Source organism: Lithobates pipiens, unplaced genomic scaffold (assembly GCF_037356315.1).
Source record: "Lithobates pipiens isolate NorthernLeopardFrog02 unplaced genomic scaffold, aLitPip1_a1.2 Scaffold_22, whole genome shotgun sequence".
In the NCBI taxonomy this organism is placed as follows: domain Eukaryota; kingdom Metazoa; phylum Chordata; class Amphibia; order Anura; family Ranidae; genus Lithobates; species Lithobates pipiens.
In genome coordinates, this window is record NW_027507784.1 from 227,783,900 (window position 1) to 227,810,130 (window position 26,231).

Consider the following 26,231-nt stretch of genomic DNA (forward strand, 5'->3'; position numbering starts at 1 on the left):
GCTTTGTGGAGAGCTCCTCAACACACCCATATATATATACACATATACACATACATACACACACCATAGTTTGTAGATGCTATAACCAATATACATTAGGATTTTTTTTGTTACCGGAGACATGTAGCAAAATAAATTTTGCCCTAAACTTGACAAAATTAGATTTTATTGGATTTTTTTTTTTTTTTTATAAGTAGAAAATAAAGTTCTTCAAAATTTTCGCTTTTTTTTTTTTTTTTTTTTATTAATGAAAAACAGTGGTGATCAAAGACCAGCAAAAGAAAGCTCTATTTGTATGAAAAAATATATATAAAATTTAGTTTGGGTACAGTGTTGCATGATCAAGTAACTGGCAGTTAAAATGCTCTGGTCATGAAGGGGGTAAAACCTTCCAGAGCTCTAAGTGGTTAATGAACGAAAGAGACAGACCCTAGTTTATAACTGGGACTCAGCAAAATGATAAATATAATTACGCACCTTCATCTCGCAAGGTAAAGCGACCCATTTGAGGAAAATCTTTGAAAGTTTCAAGGCATATAGTGCCTGCTGTCCGTAAGCGGGCAATGCATACTTGGTCTTGTTTTACAAAGCGGGGTCGCGTCTTACTCTTTTCCCCTGTTTTTTTGTCTACCAAGCAAATTAAGGCCTATTTTGGAAAAGCAAAATGTTAGAAAGTCAATTTTTGTTAAGTATTGCTGCCAGTGTCTATTGAAATTAGACAAAAAAAAGACTTAAGTCATGCAAGCTTACTGTTATCTCAACTTCTTCAATACATGTGTGAATATGCAGCACGGCATTGTATCCAGGACAGATAATTGACTTGTGCTCAATTATCACAATCTGTGCAAAAAATTAAACTGGTTATATAGGTTCCCACAACATTCACAACAAAAACAAAACAAAAACCAAAGTAACATTCTAAAGAGATTATAAGAGAAGATAATAAAAGCTATATACTGTAAAGAAATCATTTGAAAAGACAGACTGTTTGAAAATCAACTGTTTTACTTCCTTAACCTTTATTTAAAATAAACCACTTGCCGACCCCCTTCCACATATATATACCAGCCCACCAGAGTCCCCCGAGTGCCTGTCACCAGCTCACCAGTGTCCCCCGAGTGCCTGTCACCAGCTCACCAGTGTCCTCCGAGTGCCTGTCACCAGCTCACCAGAGTCCCCCGAGTGCCTGTCACCAGCTCACCAGAGTCCCCCGAGTGCCTGTCACCAGGCCACCAGAGTCCCCCGAGTGCCTGTCACCAGGCCACCAGAGTCCCCCGAGTGCCCGTGCTATCAACCCTCCTCCTGCTGCTAGCAGCTTCAGTACATCAAAAAGCAGTATAACGTAGAAAAAGGAGGGGTGGGTGCTGTGTCGGTCAGTGAATTACCGAGAAAATTATTTTACAGAGAGTACAAAAATACAATTTTCTCTTATATTCACCGACCGACACAAGCAGTGCCAAACGAGGGGTGGGAAAAACAGCATTAAAAACTTCCTCCACCATGGCAAGTGGGAACTAGTGAAACTAAACCCACAAAAAAAGAGCAGTGTGTGGGAACTCCACCACAAAACTGGGCATCCTCAACAGGAGTGACCCCCCCAGACCGCAACATTGTGGAAATAATGCAACAGTGCAATAATGAACAGTACTGTGTTTTTTTTATTTTTTTGATAAAAACAACAGGAAAAAAAACTCAATAGCAACTACACGGCCGCCTGCCAAACTTTGCGGACAAAATCAGCATCAGCCGATGCACTGACGTCTACCTTGTAGAACTTGGTAAATGTATGGACAGATGACCAGGTTGCCACCTCACACACCTGAGCAACAGTTGCTTGGTGTCGGAAGGCCCAAGACGTTGCGATTGCTCTTGTAGATTGGGCCATGTCTGGAAAGGGGGGCACCTGCCCATTCAAGGCATAGGCTTGGACTACAATCTGTCTGATCCACCTGGAAATGGTGGCCGACGAGACCGCCATGCCCTTCTTTGTACCAGCCACCAAAACAGTGAGTCTGACTTCCGAAAGGGAGCCGTGGCAGACAAGTACACCTTTAGAGCCCTAACCACATTGAGAGAGAATGAAGGGCCACCTCCTTGGGGTGTTTCGGCTTAGGACACAATGATGGTAATACAACGTCCTCATTGATATGAAAAGCTGAAACCACCTTCGGTAGAAAGGACAAGGCCGCCAATTCCGAAACCCTCCTGGCCGATGTGATGGCCACTAGAAAGACCACCTTCTGTGAAAGGGTCAACAAGGGAATCTCCCTGAGATTCTTAAACAGCAGCTTCTGAAGCGCCAACACCAGGCTCAAATCCCACGGAGGCAACGGAGGACGCACCGGAGGGACTACACGGTGCACAACCTGAACAAAAGTACTCACTAGTGAGTGAGATGCTAGGGGTCGCTGAAAAAAGGCAGCCAAGGCTGAAATGTGCCCCTTGATGGTGCTCAATGCCAATCTCTGGTCTACACCTTGCTGAAGAAACAGCAGGATCCTGGATATAGAAAAGGAGAGCGGATGCCACCCTTTCTCCTCACACATGGAGATATAGGCCTTCCAAGTACAACGGTATATCTTCCTGTTAGATTTCCGCGTTCTCAGCATAGTCGGAATCACCGAGTCCGATAGACCCAGGTTCCTCAATACCTGTCTTTCAACAGCCAGGCCGTTAAAGCCAGCGATGGTAAAGCAGGGTGAAAGATTGGACCTTGAGATAGGAGGTCTTCTGACAACGGCAGTCACCAGGGAGCGTCTGCCACCAGGCGCACCAGGTCTGCGTACCAGGCCCGCTGAGGCCAATCAGGATTACCGGAATCCCCTCGGCTTCCACTCTGCGAAGCAGACGTGGCAATAGTGTCAGCGGAGGAAAGGCGTAGATCAGCTGGTACTGATCCCATGGAGCCACCAGCGCATCCGACGCATCTGCCCACGGATCTCTTGTCCTTGACACGAATCTCGAGACCTTCTGATTGAGCTGGGAGGCCAATAGATCCACATCTGGTGTGCCCCATTTCAGGCACAGCAGCCTGAAAACCTCCGGATACAATGCCCATTCTCCTGGGTCCCGCATCTGTCGACTAAGATAGTCTGCCTGCCAATTTTCCACCCCCGGAATGTAAAATGGCTGACAGGGCCGGAACGTGTCGCTCTGCCCATCAAAGTATGTGAGCGACCTCCCGAGCAGCGGCGGAGATTCTTGTTCCCCCTTGTGTATGCCACAGCCGTGGCGCTGTCTGACTGTATCCTGGTTGGACACCCTTGAAGACACGTCGACCACGTGTGGAGGCACAGCCTGATCACTCTCAATTCGAGCAGACTGATTGGCAACTTGGATTCTTCCGTCGACCAGAGGCCCTGAGCCAACTGAATCCCCATCACTCCACCCCAGCCGGCCAGACTGGCGTCCATAGTGACCACCGTCCATTTCAGAGGAGGGAACGATTTTCTGTCCGGAATCACCGGGGACCTCAACCACCAGATCAGGGAGTCCCTGATTGGCTGGATCTGCTGATCTAGGGATGGAGATTTGTCCCATTTTGTCAAGATCTCCTTCTGCAGGACTCTGGTGTGGAACTGGGCATAAGGTACTGCCTCGAAAAAAGCTACCATGAGCCCCAGCACTCGCATGTAAAAGCAGAGTGACGACCACTTGCGGTTCATCAGTAGTTTGACCGCAGATCTGAGAGTCTGCAATTTGTCTGAAGGGAGAAAGACCCTCGCTTCCCTGGAATCCAATAGTAAACCCAGGTACTCCAGACGCTGGGTCGGCACAACCACCGACTTCTTTAGGTTCAACAGCCACTCAAATTCTTGCAGAGTTTGCATGGTGATCTCCACATCCTCCTCTAATTCTGAGGCGGAAGAAGCTCTCAGGAGGAGATCGTCTAGGTAACCCACGATCGCGAACCCGCGTTGCAACGCCAATACTGGAGCCAATACTTTGGTAGAGACTTGGGTGGCTGATGCCAGGCCAAAGGGAAGAGCCACAAACTGGTAATGGGCTCCCCCGACTGCCAAACGCAGACATTTGTGATGCTGAAGGCATATGGGTTTGTGCAGGTACGCATCCTGGATGTCCAAAGACGCCAGGGAGTCCCCTTGATGGAGTGCAGCGACTACTGAGTGAACTGATTCCATTCTGAAACTCTGCACTTTTACAAAGTGATTGAGGGCTTTTAAGTCCAAGATTGGACGTACCCCTTCCTTCTTGAGAACCACAGATTTGAGTAGAACCCCTGGAAGCGTTCGAGTCCGGAACTGGTACAATCACCCCCTGATTCAGCAAGTCCCTTACTGCTCCTAACAGGGCCTCCCGGCGAACCGGGGAAGTGGGTATGCTGGAGGGGAAGAATTGGTTTGGCGGCCAAGAGAGAAACTATCTTGTAACCTGTGGAAATCAGATCGCAGACCCATTGGTCTGATAACCGGGAGGTCCAACAGGCTGCAAACTCTCGAAGACGACACCCCCACGAGACATGGGTGGGGGCAAACCTTCATGTGGTAGCACTTTTGTTCACAGGCTTGCGGTTCCAGGGGTGCTTCTGACCGTCCGTGGACGTCCTGTCGGGCTGGGGTCGTTTTGCCGAAGCACCAGGCGGACGGAAAAGCCGCTTGTGAGCGGAAAAGGAGGGCTCTTGCCTGTGGCGTGTGGGAGTAGTAGCGTTTTTAATAATGTCATCCAACGAGGCTCCAAAGAGCCGTTCACCAGCGAAGGGAAGATGCGTCAGGGCTTTCTTAGATGCCTGGTCAGCAGACCAGCATTTCAGCCAAATAAGGCGCCTCAGCACCACGGCTGACACTGAGGCCCTGGATAGCAGAGGGAGAGTATCCAGGGCCGCGTCACAAACGTACTTAAGGCCATGCACTAGTTGGTCTGCTAACTCCACGCAGACAGGGGAGGCATGCTGCTCTCCTAATTCGCGGTGCAAAAGTTTTGCCCACTCAGTGTCTGTGACACTAGTGCGGATGCCAGTACAGGTCGCACAGCTGACCCCACAACAGTAAACAAGGAACGAGCCACTGCTTCAGGCCTTCCTGTCCGTGGGATCCTTGAATGCAGGAGTCCCCTCAACCGGAAACATGGTCACTTTATTTAACCTAGATACTGGGGGGTCCACGACCGGAGGAGTCGACCACTTTTTGAGAAGGCTTTCCCCAAAGGGGTAACGCACTGCCAAGTTTTTGGGGACCGAAAAAGTCAGGTGCGGGCGACCCCATTCCCTGTAGATGAATTTGTCAAAATAAGTCAAATACGGGAACATCTTAGGTGAACGTGCTAGCTTGTGGGACCCAAAAGGGAACGGTCCTGGTCAGCCATGTCTGATAGGTCAGAGCAGGGGTCTCCAGCCAAAGCAGGGCCCGAGTCTGCATCAGAGCACTCCCCAGAGGACAGGGGGCAGGGGCCTCTTACGTGCACCTTTCCTGCCACGTGCCGCCTCTATCTTAGCAAGATAGGAGTCAAGGAACTCCGACAGGATGTCCATGCGCACTGCACTAACCGCAGTTGACCCCGGTTGCTATAGCCTGGATTTCGGGGGAACACACACCAGTTTCTGAAGCCATGCTGACCCTATCCTGTCTGCCACCTGCAAGGGGACTTAGGACAGTGAAGGTACCACCCTCCTGCTGCCGCCGCGTGTGGGGGGGGGGGGGGGGTGCTTAGCGCTAGACTCACCACCCTGGGGCGTTCTGTGAATGCCAATAGTGCCTAAAGTCCCTAGAAGGTTCCAAGATGCAGAGTGGAGAAAAACTCTTTCAGCAGCTCCAACAGCGGCGCAACGATCTGCAAAACAGCTTCAGCGTTCAGCACAGAGCCATCCAGTGTCCCACACACACAGTGGATACAGGAAGTAACAAGAGAAAGCACATGTCATGCTGTCACAAGAGGCCAACAGTAAAGAAAGCATTCAGGCTTTCACAAAATGGCCACCAATGTAATCAATAGGAATCCTAAGGAAAATGGCTGCTGAAGCTCCCCATGGGAATCTATAGCTTTCCCAAATCAAAGATGCCATGCGGTGAACAGAGCAAAAATAAAAACGAGCTGCCTGCTGACAGACAACCTCCACAAAAACTGCTTTTTTGGGACCCCCAGACCTGGACTGAACAGCAAACACACAGAGCCCCCACAGGTGAGAAACAGCGACCCAACAGACACCGCCTGCAGCGCATGCAGACATCCCCCTCAGAGGGGGAAGGGAGGGGTGATAGGAACTTGGGAGGGAAGATAAGGAGGTGAGGTGGCCCACGAATCGACCCCTCAGGGAATGCCCAGCTGCTCCCCCCACCAAAGCAGGGAGAGCCGTACTTACCAGTCCTGAAGAGCTGGGAGACATTCCATCACAGACCTACACCTGCGTAGTTACAGGGTAGCTGTTGGCCTTGGTATACTGTGATCCAGACATCAGTAGCCCGGTCATATGTATACCCCGGAGCATTGAAGCTCACCTACCACCTCTGGAGCATGAGGTATGTCGTGGCCTGCCGAGCTGTAGCTGCGCCCTGCTCACACTCGATGGCTGGACTGGGGAGACTACAAGGATATCATTAACCAGCCTGTCACCCAGCCGGCAGTTGATAGAAGATCTTAGGATCTCTCATCTTGCGCAAAAAGCAGCAAACCTGCAGTAAAAATATGGACTGAGAGGCCCGCAGGGTTTCCTAGGTCATTGTCCTTGCTAGGCAAAATAGAAACTGAAGCTGCTAGCAGCAGGAGGAGGGTTGATAGCACGGGGCCCGCCCCCCGGGGCAGGATTAAAGTTCTGTGTATTGTGTAACAATTTTGTAACAATTTTGCCTAGTTTCTCCTAATGGCAGGTTATACAACCCATGTAGTTACAGAGAGGAGCTGTGTCGGTCGGTGAATATAAAAGAAAAATGAACCGTTCAAAAGACTCATACCTCATAGAATATACTTTGGGGTGTTTGCTTTCCAATTTGGGGTCATTTTGTGGGTAATTCCATTGTCCTGGTGCTCCAGGGCCTTCAAAAGTGTGATAGGTCATTAGGAAATTAGATGTGCAATTCTATGTCCTAGAACGCCTGATAGTGCTCCCTTCATGTTGGACCTCTCTATGTGGCCAGGCTGTGAGAAAGTATCACACGTGGTATCACCATAGTAGCAGAATTTATTTTGGGGTGTAATTGGAAGGATGCATATGCTGTGTGTGAGAAAACTGGACAATTTCATGTAAAAAAAAATAAAAAATTATAATTTCCTTTCTTCAATTTCCCAAGAATTATGGGGAAAACAATTACAACTTCAAAAATTTACCAAATATCTTTTCAAAAAGGGGTCATTATGGGGGTATTTGTGCTTTGAAATTCCAGGGCCTCAAGAAATGAGAGGCAGTCAGTGCATCAGGTGTGATCAATTTTCAATGACTTGCACTTGCAATAGCTTGTAGACCAACTTTCACACAGACCACATAATATACACTTATTTGGGTTATTTTTTTACCAAAGATATGTAGCAGTATAAGATTTGGCCCACATTTCTGAACAAAAATTATTTGCAAAACCATCATAAAAACTAAAAAAAGTTTATTTTTCTTCAAAAGTTTTCTCACTTGGGTCACCCCCCCCCTCTATTTGTGTGGGTGGCGGCGTGCTCCCGGGAACACCGCTGGTAAACAGCCATTGGCCGACTGTTTACTCGTGTGATCGTTTCACATCACTAAATGAAAACAAACCGTGGTAACGAGATGTTCCCGGGTTCTCCTCCTCACACACCGATTGTGTGTTTGGAGGAGATTGCGGCAACATTTCGTTACCACTTACAGTGTACACCAATCACACTGATTGCCTACCTGCCTGCCCCAACCCCCCAATAAAGAGGACCTGTCCCCACCCATCATTGTAACTGCCACTCACAACCGATCAGAGTGCCCGTCACAGTCCATCAGAGTGCCCGAGTGCCCGTCACAGTCCATCAGAGTGCCCGAGTGCCCGTCACAGTCCATCAGAGTGCCCGAGTGCCCGTCACAGTCCATCCGAGTGCCCGTCACAGTCCATCAGAGTGCCCGAGTGCCCGTCACAGTCCAGCAGAGTGCCCGTCACAGTCCAGCAGAGTGCCCGTCACAGTCCAGCAGAGTGCCCGTCACAGTCCAGCAGAGTGCCCGTCACAGTCCAGCAGAGTGCCCGTCACAGTCCAGCAGAGTGCCCGTCACAGTCCAGCAGAGTGCCCGTCACAGTCCAGCAGAGTGCCCGTCACAGTCCAGCAGAGTGCCCGTCACAGTCCAGCAGAGTGCCCGTCACAGTCCAGCAGAGTGCCCGTCACAGTCCAGCAGAGTGCCCGTCACAGTCCAGCAGAGTGCCCGTCACAGTCCAGCAGAGTGCCCGTCACAGTCCAGCAGAGTGCCCGTCACAGTCCAGCAGATTGCCCGTCACAGTCCAGCAGAGTGCCCGTCACAGTCCAGCAGAGTGCCCGTCACAGTCCATCAGAGTGCCCGTCACAGTCCATCAGAGTGCCCGTCACAGTCCATCAGAGTGCCCGTCACAGTCCAGCAGAGTGCCCGTCACAGTCCAGCAGAGTGCCCGTCACAGTCCAGCAGAGTGCCCGTCACAGTCCAGCAGAGTGCCCGTCACAGTCCAGCAGAGTGCCCGTCACAGTCCAGCAGAGTGCCCGTCACAGTCCAGCAGAGTGCCCGTCACAGTCCAGCAGAGTGCCCGTCACAGTCCAGCAGAGTGCCCGTCACAGTCCAGCAGAGTGCCCGTCACAGTCCAGCAGAGTGCCCGTCACAGTCCAGCAGAGTGCCCGTCACAGTCCAGCAGAGTGCCCGTCACAGTCCAGCAGAGTGCCCGTCACAGTCCAGCAGAGTGCCCGTCACAGTCCAGCAGAGTGCCCGTCACAGTCCAGCAGAGTACCCGTCACAGTCCAGCAGAGTACCCGAGCAGCCGTCACAGTCCAGCAGAGTACCCGAGCAGCCGTCACAGTCCAGCAGAGTACCCGAGCAGCCGTCACAGTCCAGCAGAGTACCCGAGCAGCCGTCACAGTCCAGCAGAGTACCCGAGCAGCCGTCACAGTCCAGCAGAGTACCCGAGCAGCCGTCACAGTCCAGCAGAGTACCCGAGCAGCCGTCACAGTCCAGCAGAGTACCCGAGCAGCCGTCACAGTCCAGCAGAGTACCCGGGCAGCCGTCACAGTCCAGCAGAGTACCCGGGCAGCCGTCACAGTCCAGCAGAGTACCCGGGCAGCCGTCACAGTCCAGCAGAGTACCCGAGCAGCCGTCACAGCCCAGCAGAGTACCCGAGCAGCCGTCACAGCCCACCAGAGCAGCCGTCACAGCCCACCAGAGCAGCCGTCACAGCCCACCAGAGCAGCCGTCACAGCCCACCAGAGCAGCCGTCACAGCCCACCAGAGCAGCCGTCACAGCCCACCAGAGCAGCCGTCACAGCCCACCAGAGCAGCCGTCACAGCCCACCAGAACAGCCAAGTACCTGTCACAGCCCATCAGAGCACCCGAGTACATATCACAGTTCATCTGAGCACCTGAGTGTCACCGCCCTTCAGAGTACCCAAATACTAGTCTCCAGGGAACTCATCAGAGAACCTGTCACCAGGCCATCAGAGTACCCGTGTACCTGTCACCAGGCCATCCAGAGTACCCGTGTACCTGTCACCAGGCCATCAGAGTAACTATCTGCAGCCCATCAGGAGTACCTGAGTACCTATTTGCAGCCCATGCCTCAAAGAATATACATTGGGGTGTTTGTTTTCCAAAATGGGGTCATTTTGGGGGTAATTCCATTGTTCTGGTGCTCCAGGACCTTCAAAAGTGTGACAGGTAGGAATGAAATGAGATGTGTCATTTATGCTCCTAGAACGCCTGAAGGTACTACTTCAATGTTCAATGTTATTTTTTTTTACCAAAGATATGTAGCAGTATAAATTTTGGCCAAAATTTACAAATAAAAATGACTAATTAGCAAAATTTTATGACCGAAACAAAGAAAATTATTTATAGCACAAAAAATAAAAAACCCACTAGTGATTAAATACCACTAAAAGAAAGCTCTATTCGTGTGGAAAAAAGGATGTTTCATATGTGTACAGTGTTGCATGACTGAGTAATTGTCAAACTGTGAGAGCGCTGAAAGCTGAAAATTGGTCTGGTCAGGAAGGGGGTGTAAGTGCACCGTATTGAGGTGGTTAAAGCAAATTGGTCAAGCCCTGTATTATAGTATTTGCAAGTTAATATCTCAGCTATCGGCAATTAACTCCTGATCTCGCTTTCTAGGGGCAGCAATTACTAATGTCAAAATGATAGTTAACACTTAAAATGTTACTAAACAGAGGTGGTTAATTGCCATAATTCATGCATATAAATCATTATCTTGACATCAATTTGTTTTTTTTTTTAAATACACCAAGTACCTTATTCCTTCAGCTATTATGTGGTCACATGATCTTTCCTAACTCTTTGGCATCTGCAGGGAAAGATCCTACTCTGCTGATGTATGCTCTACAGTGCAAACCTGTGTCTGGCCAGCCCTGATTGGTGGTGTGTCTGTTGCTGACTAAAAAAACAAATATTTCAGAAGAGCAATTCAAATGAAATTATAAATATCAAATAACCATTTTATAGCTCCCAATAAATCTTTATTAACCTCTTGCCGACCAGCCGCCACAGTTATGACGGTGGGGCGCTTCGTGTAAAAGATGTAGTGGGGGCGCCCATGGCACTGTGCCGGAGCCGATGCGCATGGCTGGCGGCCGCGATGTCCACCAGCCACCCACCATCACTCCACAGAGAGCCAGAACGGGGATATCTGCCAGTGGAAACAAAGCAGATTTCTGTTCTGATGTGAGTAGAGAGATCTTCTGTTGCTAGTAATAAGGAACAGCGATCTCTCTTTACTCCCAGCCAGTCAACTCGCTCGCCCATAGTTAGAAACGCCTCCCTAGGACACACTTAAGCCCTTTATTACCCCCTAGTGTTAACCCTCTTCCCTGCCAGTGACATTTATACAGTAATCAGTGCATATTTATAGCAACGATTGCTGTATAAGTGTCACTGGTCACAAAAAAAGTGTCAAAAGCGTCAAATCTGTCCACCACAATGTCAGTGTCACGCTAAAAATCTCTGACCACCACCATTAACAGTAAAGAAAATAATAATGCCATAAATCTATCCTCCATTTTGTAGACATAACTTTTGCTTAAAACCAATCAAAATCCCCTTATTGCAATTTTTTTTACCAAAAATATGTAGCAAAATACATATAGACTTATATAGAAATTATTTTTACTATTTTTTTGGGGGATATTATAGCAAAAAAAAAGTGTTTTTTTGTCTTTTTGTTTATAGTGCAAAAACTGAAAACCGCAGGAGGCGATCAACCACCGCCAAAAGAAAGCTCTATTTGTGGGGAAAAAAAAGATCAATTTTGTTTGGGTACAACGCCGCACGACTGTGCAATTGTCAGTTAAAGCGACACAGTGCCGCAAAAAATGCCCTGGTCATTAAGGGGCTAAATCCTTCCGGGGCTGAAGTGGTTAAACATTAAATGTGTATTTTTTTGTGCATTACTGTTACCTCAGACAGCATCTGCATCCAGGGCATCATTAGCAATTACATTAGAAGGATTTATTATGGATTTATAACACTAAGCTTTTTTGTGAGTTTCTTAACCACTTCCCGTATGCAAAATGACTGGGCATCATATGACATCCAACAGGATATATGGCAAGGGCACGTGGCGATAGCTACTGCAGTTTCTTGCTCTGACACACCACATCTCTGATCTAGGTCAAGAGTCTATGACTTAGGCTCCTTATCTTGTGATCAGCTGTGTGTCGAATCACAGCTGGTCACATTGTAACCAGGAAGTGCCATTTATCAGCTTTTCCGCTATTTGCGCGGTATTCATAGCCTGTGGTATTTAGATCGCAGACCCATTGGTCGGATAACCGAGAGGACCACTGGCTCCAAACTCCCGAAAGCAACCCACCCACCCGAGAGATTAGTGGGGGCAAAGCTTCATGCGGTAGCACTTTTATTCGCAGGCTTGCGATTCCAGGGATGTTTTTGTCCGTCCGTAAATGTCCTGTCGGGCTGGGGACGTTTTGTCGAAGCTCCGGGCGGATGAAAAAGCCGGGTTGTGAGAGGAAAAATGAGGGCCCTTGCCTACGGCTTTGCTCCTTAGCCTTCCTGGCCTGTGGGAGTAGGGTACTCTTCCAAATGTCATCCAAAGACGCGCCAAAGAGCCAGTCGCCAAGGAAGGGAAGATCCGTCAGGGATTTTTTGGATGCCTGGTCAGCAGACCAGCATTTTAGCCAAATAAGGCGCCTCAGCACCACAGCCGACACTGAAGCCCTGGATAACAGAGGGAGAGTATCCAGGGCTGCGTCAGACGTACTTAAGGCCTCGCACTAGTTGGTCTGCTAGTTCCACGCAGACAGGAGAAGCCTGTTGCTCTCCCAATTCGTGGTGCAAAAGGTTTGCCCACTCAGTCAGTGTCTGCGACACAAGTGTGGATGCCAGTACTGGTTGCACGGCTGACCCCATAACCGTAAACAAGGAACGAGCCACTGCCCCTGCCGTCCTGTCCGTGGGATTCTTGAATGCAGGCGTCCCCTCAACCGGGATCGCGGTTACTTTATTTAACCTGGATACTGGGGTGTCCATGACCGGAGGAGCCGACCATTTTTTGAGAAGGCTCTCCTCAAAAGGGTAATGCACCGCCATCTATTTGGGGACCGAAAAGGTCCGTTGCGGGTGACCCCATTCCTTGTAAATGAACTTGTCAAAATAAGTCAGATACAGGAACACTTTAGGTGAACGTGCTGGCATGCGGGACCCAAAAGGGACCGGTACATCAGCAGAGGGATCTGCTGACTCCTGAATCTTCAGGGTGATTCGGTTGCAATTGCCTGGATTTCGGGGGAAGAAACACCAGTTTCGGAAGCCATGCTTACCCTACCCTGTCTGCCACCGAAGTGACAGTCCCACCCTCCTCACTGCCGCTGGCTGAGGGGCTGTAGTCCTGTGGGCTCCTAGGTGCTGAGGAAACAATGATGTGTCGGTGGCAGCAGCTGCAAATAGCGACAAAACCGCTCTGAAGTGTGCTCAGGCTTCAATAAAATGGCTGCCCAGTGTCCAGTACAAAGACAAAACACAGTGAAAATGGCTGTGAGAGCTCAGGAGCACATGCTGCCGCTAGAGAACACTGAAAAACGTGTTCAGGCTTCAAGAAAGTGGCCGCCAGTGTCCTGAATAGGCGATCACTAGGAAAATGGCAGCTGAAGACCAGGATAGCATGCTGCCCTTGCCCACACCTAAAATGGGCGCTGAAGCAGCTCCATGAGGTACAGGGAGGAAACTATCGCAGTGAACACAGCGTTGTACAGGACATCAGCCAAACCTCACAGACATCTTCCAGGGGCATGAAGAACAGGACCCAGGACACCAATAGCCAGCACAGCCCCCCGGAGAGCCCCTGCATAGACACACAACGCTCAGCAGCCCCATGCAGAATCCCCCCATGGGGGGGGGGATGGGGACAGGGAAGAGACAAGAGGGAAGGAACCCCCGAATTGACCTACCAGGCAATGCCCAGCTGCTCAGCCCCGCTGAAGCAGGGAGAGCTGTACTTAAAGCGGGGTTCCACCCTAAAGTGGAACTTCCACTTAATGGAAACCTCCCCCCCTCCGGTGTCACAATTGGCACCTTTTGGGGGGAGGGGGGCGCAGATCTAAGACAGGTATTTGCACCCACTTCCGGGCATAGACTCGCACGGGAGTCTATGCCTCTTCCTGTTCCTGCGCGCTGTCTGCTGGGACACACACAGGTCCCAGAGACAGAGCGGACAATTCCTATTGCTCTGTGTGACTCACGAGAAGTGAAGCCGCAACGCTTCACTTCCTGATTCCCTCACATAGAATGGCGGCGGCAGCAGCCGAGAGATCGATCGGCCACGGCTGCCGACAACGCTAGATCCTGGGACAGGTGAGTGTCCATTAAAAGTCAGCAGTTGCAGTATTTGTAGATGCTGGCTTTTAATTTTTTTCAGTGAAATCCCTCTTTAACAGTCTTGAAGAGCAGGGAGACATTCCATCACTGATCAGTACAGGGTGGCTGCTGGCCCGGCATACTGTGACGCAGACATCAGTAGCCCGGTCATATGTATGCCCCGGAGCATAAAAGCATTGACCATCCCTGGAGCTGAGGTTTTGTCGTGGCCTGCCGAGAGCATAGCTGTGGCCTACACACGCTCGATGGCCGGACTGGGGAGACTACAAGAATAAGGATATCCAGTAGATCACAGGATCAATCATCTTTGCGCAAAAAGTCATGCTTCTGCATATAAAAAAAAAAAAAAAAAAGAAAAACAGCACGGACCGATGGGCACGCAGGGTTCATAGGCAAAATAAAAATAAAATTGATGGCTGCATGGCAGGCTGGAGGGTTTTTGCCCAAGGGACCGCCCCCTGGGTGGAAATAAGAGTACTGAGTGTTGTATTACAACTAATGTCTAGTATCTCCTAGTAATAGGGCATAACAACCCAATGGCTAAAGGAGGAGCTGCGTCGGTCGGTGAACATAAGAGAAAGTACTTCTTTACAAAATGTTATAACAAACGAAGAAAACTTTTTTTTTTTTTTTTTTATGTTCAGTCTATTTGTTTAGCAAAAAAATAAAAACCCAGTGGCAAACAAATACCAACAAAAGAAAGCTCCATCTGTGGGGGGAAAAAAATGATAAAAATGTTTCTTGGGCACAGTGTTGCATGACTTTCAAAATGCGACAGTGCTAAAAGCTGGAAATTGACCTGGACAGGAAGGGGGTGAAAGTGCCCTGTATTGAAGTGGGTAATGAATGTACTCAAACTATAACTCACCCCTATAGTATTTAGCAATAGGACGACATATGGGAGGGGGGGTCATTTACCAGTGTGTATATGCCCACGTTTGACACACTACTCATGTGGGCTGCACGGATAAGAAAAGGAGGCAATTTAGAGCTTAGAAGGGAATTGAAAGCAGCTGAAGGCAGGATCTACCAGGTATATTCCACTCTACACAAAACGGTTAAGTGGCTTTGTTAGTATATACACTCCGTTATATAGCATGTAATGAGAGGACTAGGCAGAACATGTTAACATGTACAAAAATACAGAACTTTCTAGTTCCGCCCAATCAGCGGTACCTTCAGTACCAACTCCCCAGCCTGTATCCTCAGTACGTCAACAAGCAGTATAACGTAAAAAAAAATAGGAGGGGAGGGTGCTGTGTCAGTCAGTGAACTACAGAGAAAAGGATTTTATGGCGAGTACAAAAAATAGGATTTTTGTACTCACCGTAAAATCCTTTTCTCGGTAATTCACCGACCGACACAGCTCCTCTCTGTAACAAAATCAGTTGCTAGCCCTATCACTGGAGATTACTAGGCAAAGCTGTAATACAACACTTCAGAACTTTTAGTTCCGCCCAGGGGGCACTCCTTAGGCTACAATCCCCGCAGTCTGCCCTGGCTGCCTCAGTAAGTCAACAAGCAGTATAACGTAAAGAGAAAAAAAAAAGGAGGGGGCAGGTGCTGTGTCGGTTGGTGAATTACAGAGAAAAGGATTTTACGGCGAGTACAAAAATCCTATTTTCTCTTATATTCACCGACCGACACAGCTCCTCTCTGTAACAAAATGGGACGTCCTCAAGCAGTGCCAAACGAGGGGTGGGAAAAACAGCATAAAAACTTCATCCACCATGGCAGGTGGGAACTAGTGAAACTAAACCCACCAAAAAACAGCAGTGCATGGAAAAACCACCACAAAACCAAAGGGTATCCTCAACAGGAGTGATCTCCAAGACCGCAGCCAAATGCGGAAGTAATGCAACAGTGCATTAACATAACAGTACCGCGTTTTTCGAAAAACCAGGCAAAAATATCGGTTGCATATTTAATTGCAACTACACGGCCACCTGCAAAACTTTGCGGCCAAAACAGGCAGCCGATGCACTGATGTCTACCTTGTAAAACTTGGTAAACGATGGACAGACTACCAGGTCACCGCCTTACACACCTGAGAGACCGACACTTGGTGTCGGAAGGCCCAAGACGTTCCGATTGCCCTTGTGGAGTGGGCCGTGACCGGAAAGGGGGGCAACTGGCCCTTCAAGGCGTAGGCTTGTACTACAATCTGTCTGATCCACCTGGAAATGGTGGCCGACGAGACCACCATGCCTTTCTTGGGACCAGCTACCGAAACAAACGGTGAGTCTGACTTCCAAAAGGGAGCTGTGGCAGACAAATACACCTTCAGAGCCCTAACCACGTCCAAAGCGTGAAGGGCCACCTCTTTAGAGTGCTTCGGCTTAGGACACAGCGATGGTAATACAATGTCCTCATTGATATGAAAAGCCGAGACCACCTTCGGTAGAAAGGACGGTTGCGGACGCAACACCACCTTATCCCTGTGGATAACCAGATAGGGTGACTTGCAGCACAAAGCTGCCAATTCCAAAACCCTCCTGGCCGAGGTGATGGCCACTAGAAAGACCACTTTCTGGGAAAGAGTCAAAAGGGGAATCTACCTGATATGCTCAAACGGCGGTTTTTGAAGCGCCAACACCAGGTTCAAATCCCATGGGGTTAACTGCGGACGCACTGGAGGGACTATGCGTCGTACCCGCTGAACGAAGGTACTCCCTAAGGAGTGCGATGCCAGGGATCGTTGGAAAAAGACAGCCAAGGCTGAGATTTGCCCTTTGATGGTGCATAATGCCAACCTCTGGTCCACTCCCTGCTGGAGAAACAGCAGGTCCCTGGATATGGAAAAGGATAGTGGATGCCATCCTTTCTCCTCACACATGGAGATGTAGGCCTTCCAAGTACGATGGTATATCTTCAGAGAAGAAGATTTCTGTGCCCTCAACATAGTTGGAATCACCGAGTCCGACAGACCCCAGTTCCTCAACACCTGGCTCTCAATAGCCATGCCGTTAAAGCCAGCGATGGTAAAGCAGGATGGAAAATTGGATCTTGAGATAGGAGGTCCTCTCCCAAAGGCAGTCGCTAGGGAGCGCCTACCACCAGACGCACCAGGTCTGCGTACCAAGGACGCTGAGGCCAATCTGGGGCAACCAGTATTACTGGAATCCCCTCGGCTTCCACTCTGCGAAGCAAATGTGGCAACAGTTTCAGTGGAGGAAAAGCGTAAATCAGCTGGTACTGATCCCACGGAGCCATGACGCATCTGCCCACGGATCTCTTGTCCTGGACATGAATCTTGGCACCTTCCGATTGAGACGGGAGGCCAGTAGATCCACATCTGGTGTTCCCCACTTCAGGCAACGCAGTTTGAATGTCTCCGGATGCAATGCCCATTCTCCTGGGTCCAGCATCTGTCAACTCAGATAGTCCGCCTGCCAGTTCTCCACCCCTGGGATGTAAATGGCCGACAGGGCTGGTACCTGTCTCTCTGCCCACCGAAGTATGTGAGCGACCTCCTGAGCAGCGGCTGAGCTTGTTCCCCCTTTGTGGGGGGAACAGCCATGGCGTTGTCCGACTGTATCCTGATCGGACGCCCTTGAAGACTCACCGACCATGCTTGATCGCTCAATTCGAGCAGATCGGCAACACTGATTCTTTCGTTGACCAGAGGCCCTGAGTAGACTGAGCCCCCCATCACTCCACCCCAGCCGGATAGACTGGCGTCCGTAGTGATCACCGTCTATTTCAGAGGAAGGAACGATTTTCCGGACTGAATCACCGGGGGACCTCAACCACCAGATCAGAGAGTCCCTGACTGGCTGGCTGACCTGGATCTGTCCATCTAGGGACAACTGAGATTTGTCCCATTTTAACAAAATCTCCTTCTGCAGCACTGGTGTGGAACTGGGTGTAGGGTACTGCTACAAAGGAGGCTACCATGAGTCCCAGTACTTGCATGCAAAACCATGCGACTACCACTTGCGGTTCATCAGTAGTTTGACCGCGGATCTGAGAGTCTGCAATTTATCTGAAGGGAAGAAAAACTCTTGCTTCCCTGGAGTCCAACAGCAAACCTAGGTACTCCAGACGCTGGGTCAGTACAATCACCGACTTCTTTAGGTTCAACAGCCACCCAAATTATTGCAGGGTCTGCATGGTGATCACCACATCCTCCTCTAATTCTGAGGTGGAAGGTGCTCTCAGGAGGAGATCATCTAGGTATCCCACGATCGCGATCCCACGTTGTCTCAACAACGCCAATGCTGGAGCCAGAACTTTGGTAAAGACTCGTCCCCTCCGCTCCTCTGATGACCTCCTGCTTTCTAGCTCCCTTGTTACCTCCTCTCATGCTCACCTTCAAGACTTCTCCAGAGCCTCCCCCATCCTCTGGAACTCCCTGCCCCAGTCTGTCCGCTCAGCCCCTACCCTGTCCACCTTTAAGAGTTCCCTGAAAACTCATTTATTCAGGGAAGCCTATCCCACACCCACCTAACTGTTCCTGAGCCGCCCCCATCAAATCATTCTCTGCAGCTATTACCTTTTGTACCACCACCCCCTCCCTTTAGAATGTAAGCTCTATGAGCAGGGCCCTCCTGCACCTTTTGTATTGTACTGTAATTGTGTTGTCTCCCCTATACATTGTAAAGCACTGCGTAAACTGTTGGCACTATATAAATCGATAATAATAATAAAGACTCGGGGGGGCGCTGATGACAGACCAAAGGGAAGAGCCACAAATTGGTAATGGGCTTCCCCGACTGCAAAACGCAGAAACTTTTGATGCCGAAGGCATATGGGTATGTGCAGGTATGCATCCTGGATGTCTAAGGACGCCAGGGAGTCCCCTTGATGGGGCACAGCAACTACTGAGCGAACAGATTCCATTCTGAACCTCTGCACTTTTACAAAGTGAATAAGGGCTTTCAAGTCCAAGACCGGACGTACCCCTTCCTTCTTGGGAACCACAAACTTATTTGAGTAGAATCCCTGGAAGCGTTACGGAACTGGTGCAATCACCCCATGATTCAGCAAATCCCTTACTGCCCCCAACAGGGCCTCCCGGCGAACCGGGGTATTCTGGAGGGGAAGAATCTGCTTGGCGGCCAAGAGAGGAACTATCTTGTAGCCTGTGGAAATCAGATCGCAGACCCATTGGTCAGATAACCGGGAGGACCACCGGGCTGCAAACTCCCGAAGGCGACCCTCCACCCGAGACATGGGTGGGGTCAAACCTTCATGCGGTAGCACTTTTATTCGCAGGCTTGCGGCTCCAGGGACGTTTTTGACTGTACATGGGCATCCTGTCGGGCTGGGGACGTTTCATCGAAGCTCCGGGCAGACGAAAAAGCAGCTTGTGAGCGGAAAAAGGAGGGCCCTTGCCTACGGCGTGGCTCCTTAGCTTTCCTGGCTTGTGGGAGTGGTGTACTCTTACCACCAGTGGCATTTTTAATAACGTCATCCAGCGTGGCTACAAAGAGCCGGTCTCCAAGGAAAGGAAGGTCCGTTAGGGCTTTTTGGATGCCTGGTCAGCAGACCAGCATTTCAGCCAAATCAGGCGCCTCAGCACTACAGCTGACACTGAAGCCCTGGATAACAAAGGGAGAGTATCCAGGGCCGCGTCACAGACGTACTTAAAGCGGGATTCCGCTGCCATTTTTTTTTTCTTTACCTGTGTCACTGGTGGGCGATTCCTACGGTGACTTTGCAGTCACGATCTGCGTCTTTTTAACCCCCGGCGTGACGATTTCATTGCTAAGGAAAACTTTTAAAAAAACAGTCCGGCGGTTTCCATTTTCACTGTGGGCGTTTGAAGCCCACAGGCATTTACTTCCTGGATGCGATGATGCTGAGCTCCCAGCATCCACCGCTCCATCTCGCACATGCTCATTGAGTGTACTCTTTGTTTTCCTTCCTCTTGCCTCCTGTGCTATAGTGGTAATGGCAGATAGAGCTGCTTGCCCACTTTCAAAATGGCAATTTCGGACATGCCCTCGTCACGTGACCGGCGTCCTCCTTCCGAAATCTCACGAGATTTCGGCATGACTGTGTCCCCCACTGATTCCTGGGAAATAGCTAAAAAAGTTCCCAGGGACCATTGTGAAGCCCATAAACACGCCTACTCCCACGGGAGGAGAGCCCGGAAGTCGGCATAAACATTAAAAATAAAAGGTAAATACTGCATATTATTTTATTTCAATGGTCATAACTGCATCTATGTTCCAAAGCCATTTGAATAAGATGAACTTGCAATTTTCTGTACAAAACCGCTTTAAGGCCTTGCACTAGTTGGTCTGCTAGTTCCACGCAGACAGAGGAGGCCTGTTGCTCTCCCAATTCGTGCTGCAAAAGTTTTGCCCACAACCCTAAACAAGGAACGAGCCACCGCTTCCTGTCCGTGGGATCCTTGAATGCAGGAGTCCCCTCAACCGGGATCGTGGTTACTTTATTTAACCTGGATACTGGGGGGTCCACGACCGGAGGAGCCAACCATTTCTTGAGAAGGCTTTTCTCAAAAAGCACCGCCATGTATTTGGGGACCGAAAAGGTCCGTTGTGGTCGACCCCATTTCTTGTAAATGAACTTGTCAAAATAAGTCAGATACCGGAATACCTTAGGTGAACGTGCTGGCTTGTGGGACCAGTACGTCAGCAGATGACGCTCCAACAAGCGCTTTGTCATGCACGGACCCGGATGGGGACTTATCCTCACTGCCTGAATGGTCCTGGTCAGCGTCATCTGACAAGACAAAGCAGGGGTCACCGGCCTCAGCACGACCAGAGTCTGCGTCAGAGCTCTCCCCAGAGGACGGGGGGGTTTGGGTCAGGGGGCGCTTTTTAGCACCTTTCTTCCCACACACCGCCTCTATCTTGGTAACGAATGAATTGAGGATCGCCGTCAGGGTGTCCATAGGGACAAAGCGCAGTCCACAGGTGACCCAGTTGCAATTGCCTGGATTTCGGGGGAAGAAACACCAGTTTCTGAAGCCATGCCGACCCTACCCTGTCTGCCACCCGAAGGGGACTTAGGACAGTGACAGTCCCACCCTCCTTGCTACCGCCGACTGAGGGGGTTCTAACCTGCTGGACTCAACACCTTGAGGAGTTCTGCGTGGTTTTACAGCAGTGCCTGTAGATTCCTAGCGCTCCCAGATGCAGAGGGACCAAAGCTGTGTCGGTGGCAGTCCGTCAGCACGATCAGTGAATGATCGCTGAGCGATCTGAAACACGTGTCCAGATCACACAACAAGCCTCCCAGCGCTCTGTGATGACAAAACAGGAAGCTGAGGGCACAGGAGTGGCTGCTAGAGCACAAAAAGCGTGGCCCGGCTAAAGGAAAATGGCCGCTAGTGTTCTGAATATGGAATCACCGGGAAAATGGCCGCCTGAAGCCCAGAAGCATGCTGTCACTTGCCCATGCTGAAAATGGCCGTCAGCCAGCGCCATGAGAGGCAGAAAGAAAACATATGGCAGACACAGCACTGCACCAACACAGGGGCAAACCTCACAAGCACCCTCCGCGATTAAAGCACACAGGTAATATCCCCAGGCACAAACACCACTCGGTACATGTACAGCCCCCCCCCCACAGGGGAGAGAAGAGGGGGGTGAGGGGACCCCCGAATCGACCTCCCAGGGAATACCCAGCTGTTCAACCCTGCCGAGACAGGGAGAGCTGTACTTACCAGTCCTGAAGAGCTGGGAGACATTCCATTGTAGCCAACTCCTGATCAGTACAGGGAAATCTACTGGCCTGGCATACTGTGAAGCAGACATCAGTAGCCCGGTCACATGTATGCCCTGGAGCATAAAAGCTCACCGACCGACCACCTCTGGAGCTGAGGTATGTCGTGGCTTGCAAAGCCGTAGCTGCGACCTGCACACGCTCGATGGCCGGACTGGGGAGACTACAAGGATAAGTGAACCAGCCTGTCACCCAGCCGGCTGTTGATAGAAGAGAACAGGATCATTCATCTTGCGCAAAAAAGCCAAGCTTCTGCATCAAAAAAAAACACAGACCTATGGGCCCGCAGGGTTCCTAGGTGTATCTCCGCAAAATAAAACTGAGGCTGCTAGGGCAGACTGTGGGGATTGTAGCCTAGGGACCGCCCCCTGGGCGGAACTAAAAGTTCTGAAGTGTTGTATTACAACTTTGCCTAGTAATCTCCAGTGATAGGGCCAACAACCCATTTTGTTACAGAGGAGCTGTGTCGGTCGGTGAATATAAGAGAAATAATATTTTCTCTTATGTTCACTGACACAGCTCCTTTACTTAGACCATCGGGACATCCCCAAGCAGTGTCAAAAGGAGGATGTGAGCGACCTCCCGTGCTGCAGCCAAGCTGCTTGTTCTTCCTTCATGATTGACGTATGCCACCGCTGTGGCGTTGTCTGACTGGATCCTGATTGAACGCTCTCAAAGTCTCATTGACCATGTGGAGAGGGAAAGCCTGAACGCTTGTAGCTATAGCACATTGATCGGTAACTTGGATTCCTCCTCTGACCAGAGGCCCTGGGTCGACTGTACCCCCAGTACTCCACTCCAGCTGGTCAGGCTGCCGTTCGTTGTGATCACTGTCCAATGTAGAGTTAGGAACGACTTCCCAGACCGAAGTGCCAGGGATCTCAGCCACCAGAGTAGGGAGTCCCTGACTGACTGGCTCATCTGAATCTGCTGATCCAGTCATAACGGTGATTTGTCCCATTTCGCCAAGATCTCCTTCTGCAACACTCTGGTGTGAAACTGGGCGTACGGCACTGCCACAAGCCCCAGGCATGCAGAAGCGTAGCGACGACCACCTGCGGTTCATCAACAGTTATACAGTGCTCAGAGTCTGCAGCTTGTCTGGAGGGAGAAACTCTCGCTTCTACGGAGTCCAGCAGTAAGCCTTGGTACTCCGAACGCTGAGTCGATATGAGCACCGACTTTTTTAGGTTCAACAGCCACCCAAATTCCTGCAGGGTCTGCATGGTGATTGCCACATCCTGCCTTAATTCTGAGGCAGAAGATGCTCTCAGGAGCAGATAGTCTAGGTAACCTATGATCGCGATCCTGCGTTGTCACAGCAACGCCAAAATTGGAGCCAATACCTTAGTAAAGACTCGGGGGGATCTGATGCAAAGCCAAACGGGAGAGGCACAAACTGGCAGTGGGTGTCCCTGACTGCAAATAGCAAAAACCCCTGATGCCATAGGCATATGGGTATGTGCAGGTATGCATCCTGGATGTCCAAGGATGCCAGGAAGTGCCATTGATGGAGTGCAGACACTACTGAGTGATTCCATTCTGAACCTCTGTACTTTCACAAAGCAGTTGAGGGCTTTTATGTCCAAGATTGGACGTACCCCTTTCTTTTTGGGGATTACAAAAAGATTGGAGTAGAACCCTTGGAATCTTTCCGGCTCCTGAACAGGTACCATCACCCCGCAACTCAGCAGGTCCCTTACCACCCCCATTAGGGTGTGCTGGAGGGGAAGAATCTGTTTGGTGGCCAAGAGAGGAACTATCTTGTAGCAAGAGAAAATCAGTTTGCAGACCGATTGGATGGATAGCCGAGAGGCCCCCCGGACTGCAAACTCCCGAAGGCGACCCTTCATGTGGTAGCACTCTTGCTCGCATGCTTGCGGTTCCAGTGACGCCTTTGTCCCTCAGAGGTCGTCCTGTCGGGCTGGGGACGTTTAGCCGAAGCCCCGGATTGATGAAAAAGCAGTTTGTGAGCGGAAAAAGAGGGCCCTTGCCTACGGCGTGGCTCCTTAACCTTCCTGGCCTGTGGGAGTAAGGTACGCTTCCCACCTGTGGCTTCTGTCAGGGCTTATTTTATTTTTTTAGATGCCTGGTCAGCCGACCAGCATTTTAACCAAATCAGGCTCTGACACTGAAGCCCTGGATAACAGAGGGAGGGTATCCAGGGGCGCGTCACAAACGTATTTAAGGCCTTGCACTAACTGGTCTGCTAGTTCCACACAGACAGGAGAAGCCTGTTGCTCCCCCAATTCGGGGTGTAAAAGCTCTGCCCACTCAGTAGGTGTCTCAGACACAAGTACGGAGGCCAGTACTGGTCGCATTGCTGACCCCACAACCGTAAACAAGGAACAGGCCACTGCCTCGGCCTTCCTGTTCGTGGGGTCCTTAGTCAGGAGTCCCCTCTACCGGGATTGTGGTTACTTTATTTAACCTGGATACTGGGGGGGTCCACGACTGGAGGAGCTGACCATTTTTTGAGAAGGCTCTCCTCAAAAGGTTAACACACCGCCATATATTTGGGGACCGAAAAGGTCAGTTGAGGTCTACCCCATTCCTTGTATATGATCGTATCGAAATAAGTCAGATGCCTTAGGTGCACGGGCTGGATTATGGGACCCAAAAGGGACTGCTAACTCAGGTGAAGAATCTGCTGTGTCCTGAATTTTCAGGGTATCATGCGCAGCTGTGATAAGTGCTCCAACAAGCGCTTTGTCGTGCGCGGACCCAGGCGGGGACTCATCCCCACTGTCCGATCGGTCTAGGTCAGCGTCATCTGAAACAACAGAGCATGGGTCACCAGCCTCAGCGGGGCCCGAGTCTGCATCAGAGCTCTCACGGGAGGACAGGGGGAGGGGGCGGACGTTTTTCATCACCTTTGCGCCCACGCACCACCTCCATCTTGGCAACGAACATGTTAAGGACCGCTGACAAAGCGTCCAGAGGCACTGCACTGTCTTGCAGGAGAACCAGTTGCAATTGCCTGGATTTTGGGGGAAGAAACACTGGTTTCTGAAGCCATGCTGATCCTACTCTGTCTGCCACCTGTTGGAGACTTAGGACAGTGATGGTCCCACCCTCCTGCTGCAGGCTGAGGGGCCCCCACCGCAGGACTCACCACCCTGACAGAGTTCTGCGCTGTCCAGCTAGGTGTGCCTGTGTCAGCTCCCAGGTTCTTGTGAGAGAAAACCGTGCTGTGCCGAGCCTCTGGATCAGTGCTGGGCATGAAAAACATGTTAGGACACAACAAAATGGCTGCCGAGCGTCCAGTATATTTTTTTTTTTGGATTATGGGACCCAAAAGGGACTGCTAACTCAGGTGAAGAATCTGCTGTGTCCTGAATTTTCAGGGTATCATGCGCAGCTGTGATAAGTGCTCCAACAAGCGCTTTGTCGTGCGCGGACCCAGGCGGGGACTCATCCCCACTGTCCGATCGGTCTAGGTCAGCGTCATCTGAAACAACAGAGCATGGGTCACCAGCCTCAGCGGGGCCCGAGTCTGCATCAGAGCTCTCACGGGAGGACAGGGGGAGGGGGCGGACGTTTTTCATCACCTTTGCGCCCACGCACCACCTCCATCTTGGCAACGAACATGTTAAGGACCGCTGACAAAGCGTCCAGAGGCACTGCACTGTCTTGCAGGAGAACCAGTTGCAATTGCCTGGATTTTGGGGGAAGAAACACTGGTTTCTGAAGCCATGCTGATCCTACTCTGTCTGCCACCTGTTGGAGACTTAGGACAGTGATGGTCCCACCCTCCTGCTGCAGGCTGAGGGGCCCCCACCGCAGGACTCACCACCCTGACAGAGTTCTGCGCTGTCCAGCTAGGTGTGCCTGTGTCAGCTCCCAGGTTCTTGTGAGAGAAAACCGTGCTGTGCCGAGCCTCTGGATCAGTGCTGGGCATGAAAAACATGTTAGGACACAACAAAATGGCTGCCGAGCGTCCAGTATAATTTTTTTTTTTAAATTGGACGCAGGGTTTCCCCTTAATATCCATACCAGACCTGAAGGGCCTAGCAATAGACCCCCACGGATTTTTCGTTATTTTTTTTTATGACTGTTCTCTATTACTGGGAGCCGACAATTCATTATAGCCGCAAGTGCTTTTAAATTACCTTTTTTTCTTCAGAAATGACACTTTGTGCAGCTTTGCTCTAAGCATGGGAAACAAGCGCTACTTTACAGGCATACCTACACACACCCCTTAGGTAGGAAATTTAAAGGAATATTTCACTTTTATTGTTTCACTAAGCATTAAAATCACTTCTCCTGAAAAAACGGCTGTTTTTAAAAAAGAAATTGCTGCATTGATACATGTCCTCTGGGGCAGGACCCAGGTCACCAAACACTTATTACAATAACTTGCACATAAGCCTATAAAATTAGCAATTTAGATTTCTCTCATAACTTTTAATGTGTGTTCCGCAGCTTTTCGAGTTTACTGTGAACACCCCAAAGAGGTCGCTGTTCGGCGAACATGACTCGAAGTTCATTCCTATAAGCCACGAAGGCCCGGTTCACACTGCTGCGACTCTGAAGCCGACATCCCATCGCGAC

The 26,231-nt window shown here is 50.3% G+C and overlaps 1 protein-coding gene across 2 annotated transcripts in view; it reads right to left on the reverse strand.

The window, feature by feature from the left end:
* GSPT1 (G1 to S phase transition 1) overlaps window positions 1-26,231 on the reverse strand; it is a 577,045-nt gene that overhangs the window by 15,252 nt on the left and 535,562 nt on the right. For both annotated transcript variants that reach the window (XM_077448903.1, XM_077448901.1), the window contains 2 exons: window positions 751-840; window positions 478-646 (listed from right to left, as the gene is read on the reverse strand). In XM_077448903.1, the coding sequence (XP_077305029.1) occupies window positions 478-646; window positions 751-840 (259 nt within the window). The remainder of the gene's footprint in view (window positions 1-477; window positions 647-750; window positions 841-26,231) is intronic.